The sequence below is a fragment of the Pundamilia nyererei genome, unplaced genomic scaffold (genome assembly GCF_000239375.1).
Source record: "Pundamilia nyererei isolate P.nyererei 1_Seehausen unplaced genomic scaffold, PunNye1.0 scaffold00292, whole genome shotgun sequence".
Lineage (NCBI taxonomy): Eukaryota > Metazoa > Chordata > Actinopteri > Cichliformes > Cichlidae > Pundamilia > Pundamilia nyererei.
Window position 1 is genome coordinate 277,293 of NW_005187693.1, and position 12,080 is coordinate 289,372.

The 12,080-nt window shown below is 41.1% G+C and overlaps 1 protein-coding gene across 4 annotated transcripts in view; it reads left to right on the forward strand.

The window, feature by feature from the left end:
• The window catches only part of nhsl2 (NHS-like 2), a 209,933-nt gene that overhangs the window by 179,025 nt on the left and 18,828 nt on the right, over nt 1-12,080 (forward strand). For all 4 annotated transcript variants that reach the window (XM_005750908.1, XM_005750909.1, XM_005750910.1 and 1 more), the window contains exons 3-4: nt 375-517; nt 5,733-5,982. In XM_005750908.1, coding sequence (XP_005750965.1) covers nt 375-517; nt 5,733-5,982 — 393 coding nt within the window. The remainder of the gene's footprint in view (nt 1-374; nt 518-5,732; nt 5,983-12,080) is intronic.

The window sequence follows — 12,080 nt, forward strand, 5'->3', positions numbered from 1 at the left end:
GTTAGGAATCTGTTTACAATGGCCTGAGGGAGCTGCCGGAGAGGGAGAATCAGTCTGATATTTGGAGGTAGACTGCGAGAGAGTGCGTGTAACACAAAGAAAGAGAGTTTTGGAGAAGGAATAAATGAAAGAAGAGGAAGGGATGGAGCCCTTGGGAGGATTAAATACAAACTGAAGGAGTCATTTAAGGCACAAGTTGAACCAGGAGTCACAGGAGGGAGATTGCAGGTTGATGCAAAGCAGCAGCCGTTCCTGATCTCCACTTTCAACCATGCAAATAAGATTTAGTTTAGTTGCATGCATGCATGCAGCAGAAAGCAAGTTTATGCATGCATTTATATCTTTTTGTTATTTTTGCTCTTCTGTGTTTTCAGAGTTTGAGGAGCAGTTGTACGACACCAAGCTGACCGGTCAGACTTTCCGGCATCCGTCCTCACAGAGCTCCGACGACACGTCCACCTCCCTCAGCCGATCGCCCATCTCCCTCAACAACAAGAGGCCCGACTTCATCTTTCTGGTAAACACACACAGACGCACGCATGCAGGCTCATGTTTACACCCATCTTATTTGATCAGGAGGCTCCGTCACACCAAAATGTCACCTCTCTGCTGAACAAACACCCAAGCTCAGATTTTATATGCAGCTATTTGAAGCTGCACATCTTTAACAAGCAAACGCAATAAATAATCTCCACCTTTCCTATTTTACACTCGCTCTTTTTCCCACCTCTTAAACCTGTGAAACCTGACTTCATCCTGCTTCTGCTAAATGCACACACACAGACACACACACACATACACTGTGTCCACTTCACTTATCATCTTCATTTTTCTCTCAGAACAGCAAGACACCAGACTTCACATTCCCGCTAAACTCCTGCTAACCTACTCCACCCGACTCCATCCGCCCTTTTGTGGTCCTGTTTGCACTCTTTATTATTTCTTTATTGTTTCCAATCAGTGCTTGATATTCATTTTATGTTACCTGCCTCATCTTAAAGGCTCTTCCCCCTTTACAATAAAATTATAGGCAGTATAAATCTCTTTTCTCCATTTCATTATTTTTCGATCATCCTCGATACAATATCCCACAAAAGCCCATTCCTTTGATTAAATCTTGTGTATCTTGCCATTTCATGCTCACTGGAATCATCATTTTAATTTGATTTATCGACCTTGAGAGTGCGGCTATAAATAAAATTGTAATCATCAAGACTTTTTCAAAATATGAAAATGGTGAGCGTTTTTCTAGCAACAGCTTTTTATTTAGTTTATTGTTTTTTCTTTCTGGGGTTGTGCTTTTTATGCAGGACCTTTTGTTGTTGCTCTGGGAGTTAGCTTTGTGGTGCAAGATCTGAGATGTGCAGATTAGCCACAACGTTAAAACCACCTACATAAGTGTGTGTAGGTTTTTCTTCATGCTGCCAAAACAGCTAGCTGCTGGGGTATGGACGTGGCACCTCTGGTGGTGTTCTGAGCCTGCACCAGTACTTTGGCAGTGGAGTCTTTATGTCCTTTGGGTTACAGGATAGAGCCTCCATTCATCAGACAGCACATCTGTGCATGCTTGATCAGACTGGGAGCCTTTTTGTCATGTTCTTCTGTAGTATTGTCCTGCTAAGGGAGTGTCAAATTTTGACAGTTCCTATCTGAGTAAGATCCATAATAAGGCCAATGACCCAAGCAAAGGCAGTATAAATGACGATTGTAGTTTCTGAATGTGAAATGGGAAGCCAAAGCAGTCTTCTTCTCACCAGCAGGGGTGATTCCTTTGCTTGTAAGAAGCTCCTGGTTTTTTAGAGACTTGTGGGTAAATGATCCCGAACCCTCAACATTCAAACAGAAAAATAACAACTTCTTCATAGTAGGACCTCAAAAACTAATAGTTCACAGCAGCTATATCCATCTGTTATACAGTCTGCGGGCCTTAGATGGAAGATACATGGTAGCGTAATAAAATGATTAACGTTATTAGCTAAAGAAGCAATAGGCCAGTCCTGTACTGAGCTTCATGCAGAAGCTTTGCTGTAGAGAAGACATAGTAGACATAGTATCAGCAAGACGTTCTTATAGAATAGATTTGTCCAACAAAATTTGTCACGTTGACCGAATTTCTCTTATGGATCTACACAGTTGTCCTGAATGTCCACACAAGTCATTGACGCAACTTGGTAGCTGATATTTCGACCTGTTGTATACAGTATACTGTATACAACAGGTCTCCTAACTATCTGGCAAATGATTGGTTGTATCGTCACCTTTGGATGGGATGAAACTCTTTCCAAGGTTGTGACTGATTGGAATCAGGGTGCGCCCACGGGCTGACAGCCACTGTCGCAAATGCTTGCAATCATTCACTGGCAACAAAAAATTCAATGCAGTTCCTGAACAACTACTAGTTTTTCCTAGTTGAACATAGGTTGCCATCCTGTTTTTATGTTTTAGCCATTAGTGGCATTAAGGCTCCTAAAAGTCTTTAATTTCTCTTTTTGTTATAGTATGACATGCCAAATGGAAACTCAGTCTGCGTTTGGCATCTTCTAATTGCTGTGTCTCTGTTCACATTTACATGTCCGTGCTTGTGTGTGTATTGCCTCTGTATTATTTGAACTTCTGCGCGTTGTTTGTACTTGACTGATCACTGATGCAGATTTGCTCCGCTCAATGAGGACTGATAATAAAGACTCCATCCTTTTCTATTAATGATTGTAACTTGAAGTTCGGAATGAGCATGTCTTCTAATTGGCCGTTGGACAGCTTAATTCAGCAAATCGGCGACACAATGCACTATTCCAACAAATTACTGCTTCGGCATATCAGACGGTTTTACAGCTAAAAGTTGTGTTGTGACAAAATGCTTCACTGCTGTTGTCATCATCCCTTTATTTTTTTCCCATGAAGCCGAATTATCCGAGAACTGTTGCACAGTATATCCCGCCCCCTCATTCAGATTTCTCAGGATTAGTCATCGTCCTTTTCACACTCTCAGCAGGTTTCTACAAACAAATGCCAAACCATTTAGTGTCTTCCAGATGGAAGTATCATTAGCACTCGCTAAGAAATCAAAATAGCATGTGACGTAAGTGCTTTCTTGTCAGCCGGCGCCTGCACATTGAGGACTTACTGACTGATTTTTGAAGGCGAGAAAAGGAATGCAAACATAGATGTTAAATTGCTTCAGGGTGTCTCAATGATAATCTATGATCACAATTTGTCAAACAGGCTACAGCTATACATAGAGCCTCTCTCTTTTCACTCTTTCCCTTTTCCATTAGTACTTCTCAGTCTATTTCCCCAGCTCATTGAACTCCCACCGTGATTTTACTGCAAGATGGCTGCACATTTCCTGCACACCGACTGACGCAATATTCCTTCAGCGAGCTGCTAAAGAGCGCTCTTAACTTAATGCCTTTCTCTCTGTTTGGGCTAATTTCAATTAGAGAATGGCAGATTCCCACGAGATAGCTTTACGTCTCTCACGAGGCGGAGGATAGACTGGAGTGTTTCCTGCATTGCAGCAGCTTCGACAGTTTCATTGCCTTGCTTAAGGGCAGAGATGCCTGATACTGTAGATCTAATGGCAGACAGTTGACAGATGCCCGTTCCCTCACAGCTGGGATTGCACCTTCCTGTTGCCATCAGGGACAGAACGAACAGTGTCTCTGCTGCTCTGTCAGTTTCCATCCCTGTCAGCTAATCACGTCAAATCAATGTTTTTCTTTTTTATGTTTCTAACTCACTTCAGATTCACTTCTGTCGCTCCTCTGCATTAGCTCTCTCAGTTTTATGAGACAGGTGAAAATGAGACAGCATTTTCTCTCGTTCTCTGTTTTGTAACCCTGCTGTCTGCTTATCTACCCTACTGATCCTTCCTCTTACAGGCATTGAAGTTGCTTAAAGGGGACAAAACATTTAATTTTGGAGGAGGTTGATGAGTAGATGACCTCCGCCGGCTGTCTGGACTCCTATAGGATTTTGGTTCTATTGATTTTTACTGCAAATTGAATTCTGAGGTTATTTTGTTTTTCTTGTGTGTTTGAGCCAGTAACAGCAGTTTAAAGGGGAAAAGGGCTTTATTGGCTAATTTTCAAAACAGCTTGGGCAGAAAATGAGAACAATAACTTTTAAAGAGTTTGAGAGTGTAGTACAATATGAGAGAAATGGAGATCTTGTAGTGAGGAAATTAGATTTGAACCATTGGATCTCAGGATGCATTACCATGACTGAAGGGGAAGACAATATTTTGGATTTCACTAAAGAAACTGACTAAAATTATTTGGATTTCAAGCAGCATGTTAGATTTTCTTTTACTCTGTAGGTAGCCTTGAAACATTTTTCAAATAATCTCACTGAGTGCAGAATCTATGATTTTTTTTTCTACATGAGAAACACTCACGTTTTGTTTTGTTTTTATTAAAAAGTAAAGCCTTTAGCCTCCAACATTCAATTTGTATGAAAATGAGTAACCATTATTTAGCCATGTATTCAAGCCTTCCATTAAACAGAGGCAACCAATCAGAATAAAGTTGGCCTAAAACAACAGATGAGCTGAAGAGCTACACCCAGTCACACCTCGTGACAAATAAAGTGACAAATAAGGATTATTTTGAGCTGGGATTCATACAAAGTTCATCATGTAATGAACAGGTCAACTTTACACTACCTGCCTAGTAACATGTTGTCAGGTTGTTCGACCAAACAGAGTAAAAACAAGTTTATGAGACTTTAATTTCACACCTCCAAATGAATACATATCTATTTCACTTTAACTCCTGGACGTGTAAATGTAAAAGCTAACGGTCATTTATGAAGGATGCACAAATATAGTGTCTGAACATGTTGGCATTGTTGACTGATGTAAGCTTATTGCCAAATGATGTGACATCTACTCACAGTTGCATTTATCTATTTCATTACATCAGCTTATAGCGACTAACTGTTCGAAGGTAGTGTGATGTAATTTGAACATGTCCAGCATTTTGACTGGTACTGTATGTAATATAATATACGATTTTTTTCAGCCCATAATTCCACAGTAGATACAGCCCTACTGTTCATCAAGGTGATTATGAGAACCAGTAACAAGTGGTTAATAAATGGATAAATAAATAAATATGCCGGCTCCATATTTATATTTACAGTACTAAAAAAGAGTATTTGCCCCCTTTCTGATTTCTTTGTTTTTTTCCATGTTATGTGGCATGTTTTATTTTTTAAATAGCTTTTTATTTAGTTTGCACATGAAGCTAAATAATAGAACACCAATTCTTGCAATCGCTTTCTTTCCAGCTGTCAGAACAATTTTGATCAAATACTGATCTTTCATCTGCACATGTCCATCCAAATAACCAAGGTTTAACACCTATATGGCATGTTTTAATGCTAAACAAACATAACCCAACTAAAAATAAGTGATAATTCTGCCAAAATCACTCCAAAAGAACATGGACGACTCATCCAGGAGGTCACAAATGAACCCAGAACAACATCTAAAGAAGTTCATGATTCAAAAATAAGAAAGAGAGTGGGTAAAATGGCTTTTTAAAGTGTCAAATATGTAAAAAACTAAGAAATCAAGACGTAAAAATACTTTCGACAGTACTTTCTAAAAGGTTATATATATATCTTCCTGGGGAAATCAGACCCTTTCAACCATTCTCGACTTCAGTATATCAAACTGTGCATCACTATTTGATGACATAGCGGTTTTCCCTTTCTGCTTCTTCTTGCAGCCAGCATCAAAGCAGCTCTACGAAGATGAAACCACCTCCTCTGTGTTTGGTCTGAGGTCTGTTACCGACCTATCTCCATCCCCGTCTCCATCCCCCTGCAGCTCAGACCGGCCCCCTCTAGGCTGGAGCAGTAACAACAGTAGCAGCAGTACTGCCACGTCGGCCACTACTGGACCGCCAGTCGCCGAAAAACCTCGCTGGCACCTGGGAAGACGCACACCGGCACACTTCTTACCACTCGACGTCACAGGTACAAAAACGAAATGCCCAAAATAGTCTAAGATCAGGTGTGGTTACAATTGCTAATGCTGTCAGTATATTTGATGCAGTCTTAAATGACCAAATAAATTTACAAATTAAGAATTTTGTTGAAACTGCAATGTGAAGGTGCACTTATAAGGCAATGGGAGTATTTCTGAAGTCTATTTCTTGCTGTGTTTCTCAACAACACTGTGGTGAACTGACAGGAAAGGTGAGTGTATGCAACTGATTGAAAGTCATTACTTTGACACATGCATCTGAGTCAGCTGAGCCTCCAGGATGTTTTCATGGCGACAGCATTACAGAGGTAGTGCTGCATGAAAATTGCGGACAAAGTCAGCATAGAAAGTGTGATACTTCCTTGATCTTTCTTAGAAGTTTTTGGACTGGCACAGCTACAGTACCTCTGAGGGAACACATGAATGTTTCATTGGCTGGACCAGAGTGATCCCGAGTTTGCTGTGTTTTAATGGGTACGTGTAAACACAGAGACGATTGGCATCCAGTCTGTAAATGAGTGCTAATGTTTCCAGTCCAGCTGTGAGATGGTCAACAGCTCAAGTTGTGCTCATTTTAAAGAAGCGCTCAAGTGATTCGTGATTCATAATCAGCAGAGTTTGGGTCATTCATTTAAAAAAAAAAAAAAAGGCAAACACACTTTAGTTTCAACTTCTCAAATGTGAGCATTGAGCATCTTTGGGGTTCTGGTTGTCATTTAGCCAACTCGAAAACTCAACTTTGAGCCATAGATGGAAGATAGACACCCCTAAGCATACCTGTTAGTCAAATAATCATATAATAATGGAAAATGCCATTAGTTGGAGCCTTGTCGAAGATGTCAGATGCTTATTGAGTAGAGGGGTTAGACTGAGGTTAATTATCTGGGCTGATGAGAGATGTGCCGAGATGCTTGTTGATTGGTGCAGCCAGGTGCCTTTGAGCCTTTTTCGCATTTATTAGAATTTATGGCTTCAATATGAAATTTCACTGAAAAATAATTCAAAATTAAATAGATTAAGCCTGAATATGAGATTCTATTGGAAATGAATGACCATTGGGCAGCTTTCAGATGGCTCCTGTCATGTTGAGAATAGAAATGATTTTATCTCCAAATAAAGATGGTTTCTGTGAGCAGTAAAACAACAACACTGTTGGTTTTAGAATCCTGGCTTTGTGAGGGTCTTCACTGTCACCTGTGCTGTTCTCAAAGGAGTTGTGTGACAGCTGTAAAAGTGAGAGTCATGGCAAATCAGACTCAAGGAAAGCTACAACATGCGGTAAATCTGAATTTTCATCCCTTTGGAGGTCACATCAGTCCAATTTGGCTTTAGCTTCTTTGTGGTTGTGTATTAAATGCGTGCTGGAAAAGCAACACAATCTTGTCTTCCTCCAAAGAAGAAGCTCCAGGCTGAAAAACAGTGCTAATATTAATCTTGCTCAACAAATTTGGCAGATACCTCTTCCACATGGTGCATGGTCGTCTTTGACAGTCCTCATAGTGTCTTGTTTGTCCCTTTTCAGCTGCTACCTCTACGAGTTGCCACAGTGGATCATATTCCTCCATCTCACCCTACCCCTCCTCTCTGGTCATCTGTATTTTTCCAAATGGCTACTCCATACTCAAAATGCTTTGTCCAGGATACCCACTATCTCTCCTTTGCACATGTCCAAACCATCTAAAAAGGGGAGGCGAGTCCATGACAGCATTCATAATTCAATTAGTTATGACAACCTCTCCAACACGACTGGCTGAAATGCAACCATGACAGAGCCTCCACCATGTTTTATACATGGCTGCAGACTCTCGCTGTTGCACCTCTCTCCTGACCTGCTCCATGCATACAGACGATAATTGGAAGTAAAGGTTTTAAATATGGATTGCATCACTCCATAAGATTTGTTGTCAATGAAATTACACAAGTCCAGTTCTTGTGTAATTTTCTTACCTCAGTCTTTTCTCCATGTTTCCCTTCATTAAAAATGGTTTCTTGACAGCCACCCTTCAACTGAGACCATTCCTGATGAGGGTCCAGTGATCAGCTGAAAGACCAGATAAATCTCCCAGCTCCCGTGGCAGGTCTTTACTGGATCTTTTTCCCATTTCTTAAGGACAAAACTTCCAGATACTGTTTATCTGCTATAGATCGTTTTAGTCCTGGAATACTATTGCTCAGGACCACTTTAAAAATAAAATTACAAGACAGTCTTTGTGATGTTGAAGAGTGTGGCAGTGGACTCCCAAATACAGACCAGTCATGTGCTACAGTCCAAAAGAGTCCAACAGGTGATAATGACAACCCTGGGAGTCCAGGGAAAAGCAGGAAAACAAACTGATGGGAAACAGAATTAAATAACCCACCAACAAAGAAAAAGGGAAAACTGAAGCTACACAAGTACGTGATCACACCTGAGGGGAACAACACAGGTGCAGACAATCAAGGAAACAAGACGAGGGGAAGTAAAACTGAACATCAGGCACAGAGGACAAATAATGGCCAAAATAAGACAGGAAGTGAAATGAGATGACTAAACATGAAAACACAGACATGAATTAACTAACTGAGAAAATACATAAAGACCAATATACCAAAAACATTAGTGAGAAATAAGGAAAAGGAAAACTCAAGGCAAATAACAGCACAAACTAAGAATCACTGAAAGATGTTAAAAATAAAACCAAACTGTAAAGTCTAAAAACTCAGTGACCCAGGATCTTGACACTCTGGCTGCTTGGGAACAAAAGATTTTCAAGAAATCAGGAGTGGTTTGAGAGTTTTGCACAGCACCGTGTGTGTGCCTCATGCCGGGCTTGCTCTTTTGATAATTCAGAGTTAAAAGCTTGTTGTGTTCCTACAGCTGATGTAAAGTACTCAGCATGGGAAACATCAGTCACCTTTTGGAAATGTATTTGCACCACATCCAGTCCACACATTAAACTTGATTCCTTGACTCATGAGATTGGCATAGACAAAGCCATTTCATAACACAGGTGTAAGGAAACGTTTTCAGGTGAAGTCTTCCAGTGAAGCGCCGAGAGAATCCGTGGCATAAGATCACCGGGTGAAGACGTTTCACCCCCAGCCCCTTATTAAATTCTCTTTAGGTCATGAAGAAATAATTGGGAGTGATTTGAGAAGAGAACAGATGCAGAGTGTTATTAAAAACAGTGGGAAAGCTTCAGCATCAGCTCGCATGTTAATGCCAGAAGCCACAACTCAGGTGACGCTGCACGATGTGGACAGATTCCCTGTAGCTTTGAGGGAGAAAATGCTGCAGAAACAAGACTTGACATCGAGGACATTTTCTTCCTATGATCACATTCTCTATCGCGCTCGCCCATCTCTGGCAGTCAGCTCTGCTTGTGTGCATTGCCTGTGTGTGTGTGTGTGTGCTGTCAGAGCTGTTAGTATGCTGTGGTCACCCTCAGCAACATTGTTCTGACACTCCTGCTTCCACTCAGCCTCCTCCTTGTTTACTTTTCCTACGTTTGTGTGTGTGTGTATGTGTCTTTGCATGCATGTGTGGTCCTCCTGGTTTTTTGGCATAGCAACTGCTTCGTCACTGGATGCCTCTCTCCTCATTCTTGCGCATATCCATCTATAGTTAAATATCTCTTTCTCCATTTCTCCTCACCCACCTCACCTCACCCACTGTGTAGAGGAGGAGAAGGTCAGGTATAATGATGCATGCCTGTGGCGTTGTACTTGGTGGGTATTCACTTCCTTCACACCGAGAGGAAGAGCAAAGAACTTTGAGTATAAGACTGACATTTCTCCTTCTGTTTTCCTTCTTTTCCTTCCATCAAGCCTGTCTGTGGTTTCATTAAATGAACAGGATCAGGTTTAGCAAGCAGTGCCCCAACAGGGGTAAATAGCATGCTTCTCGGGTACTATTTTTTGCAGAGTATGCATACACATTTTTTGTAGTGTATTTCGGGTTGAGCCACATAAACTGCTGTGCTCTCATTAGCAGTAATGAATTATGGTGTCACCCTGTGCAAAGGTTATTTGTTTTAGACGCAAATGAAGCTCAACTACACAACAGAATAAGTCAGAAAAGGCCATGTGGATGCATGTAAAACAGCTGTTCTCAGGGCTTCTCACTGATTTGTTTTGGTCTTGTTATCAGATTTGGATAAAATGAGAAAAAAATAAGATATCGTCAGACTTATCCAACTTGTCACCATCCCTCTGTCTCTTTTACACTCCGTCTCTTGCTTTTTTCCCTCCTCCTCCTCCTCCTATGCCAGAGAACAGGTAGCTCTCAGCCAGCTTGCTGTTGCCATGGTAACTCACCACTCTTCCTCCTCCCTAGTCCCCCCCCCCCAAAAAAAAGAAGAATTACAAGCAGCAGTGACAAAAAGATGGAGGGAAAGGTGGAGAAGTGATGAGGATGACAGAGGACAGAAAATGCATACAGTGAGATACACAATGGAAGAATAATGAATGGAGGGTAGTGAGAGAGCTTCTTTTTTTTTTGGTCGCAGCTCCCACCTCCCACTTTCCTTCCTCTCCCTCACATCTCGCTCCAGCAATTTTCATGAATGACTGAAGCACTTTAGCCTGTGAAAGATGTGAATGCAACAGAGGCTGAGAGACAAGCAGCAGGCAGACGCCATCGGTCTGTGCTTATTTTTTCTCGACAGAGTTCATCGGTAAAATTTTAATGTAATCACATATTCGAGAGTCCTCGGTGATTTGGAGGGTTTTTGAATTGCAGAAAGGCGGACATTATTGTGTCTCTGAGCAGCCCTACCAAACACCAGACGTCCACGGATATCGATTTCTGAGCTAAATGTGATCAGACAGTGAAAAAGACGTTGCTGGTGTAATTTTGCATTTTCAGGCATTTCCATTCAGTTTCACATTTACTCACAGAATAATCTGAATTGATTTGAGGTTGAACAAAGGAAAAGTGAACATGTATGTTTAGATCTTTTAGGCTCTAGCAGCCACTGTGATTGGATACGCAGCGGAAAATGAATGGCTTGATTGATATTAACATACTTCAAATATATCTATCTATCTATATGTATGGGATGGTTAGCAAAGTGCAGTTTTAAGGGAAAAGAGCTGGTGTATTTAGGATCGGGGCATATACTGATGGTCGGTCATTCTCCTTCAGGATTTTCTGGTTGAGAGCATATTTCACGTTTCCATCAATTACAGCAAATTATCCAGCTTCTGAAGCATCAAAGCAGCCCCCAACTATCGCACCACCACCACCATGCTTGACCGTTATACGAAGATGTTTTGAGCGTTAGTTTTATGCCACATGTAACGGGATTTCAACTTCTGTCCACAGAATATTTTCCCAAAGGTTTGGGGGAATCACAGAGATGGGTTTTTTTAGCAAATGTGAGACAAGCTGCCCTGTTCTTTTTGGTCAGCAGTGGTTTTCCCATGTAACCTGTCACATTTGAGTTATTGCTGAGTCGTGAGGCAAAGGAGGCCTACAGTGCTTTTTGTGGTAGGATGGCCACTCCTGGGAATGTTCACCATTGTTCCACAGTTGTCTTAATTTGTGGATAATGACACAGAACGCTTATCTGAAGATGGACTCTTCAGTTTTTATCTAGTCAAAGTAACATTTTTTTAACCTCACAATTCAAATAATTTAGCAGTTGTTTATTTTGTAAATCTGTCAATAATCCTACAAAAATAACAGCTAATTCATTCATAAAGAAAGTGCTGCACCAAAAATCTCCTTGTGATTGTTTTGTCCTAGCAGATTTCTGCTGTCACCTGCATTTTGCCTGGAAGAGGCCGACTTACCTACAGACACTCGAGATTTACTCGCCGAGTTGTGCTGGAATGCAAACAAGAGGTGGAGAATATTCCTCTCCAAAGTTAAAGTTGTCCCTTATCACCACAACCACCTAGTTTCAAAGGTGCAGCTTTGATTTTAAAGCAAAGTGTCTTTTGTTTTAATGGGACAGCCAATGACTGTTGATCAGCACTTTGGAGAAGGTTGGATTTAAATCTCTGGGTTGAAGTTTTGAGCGTCTTTGTTAAAATGATTAGCTGGTCATGGGACACAGCTGAAAGCTCCAGACAAAGTTGCTCACTAAACCTCGAGTTTTAGAGC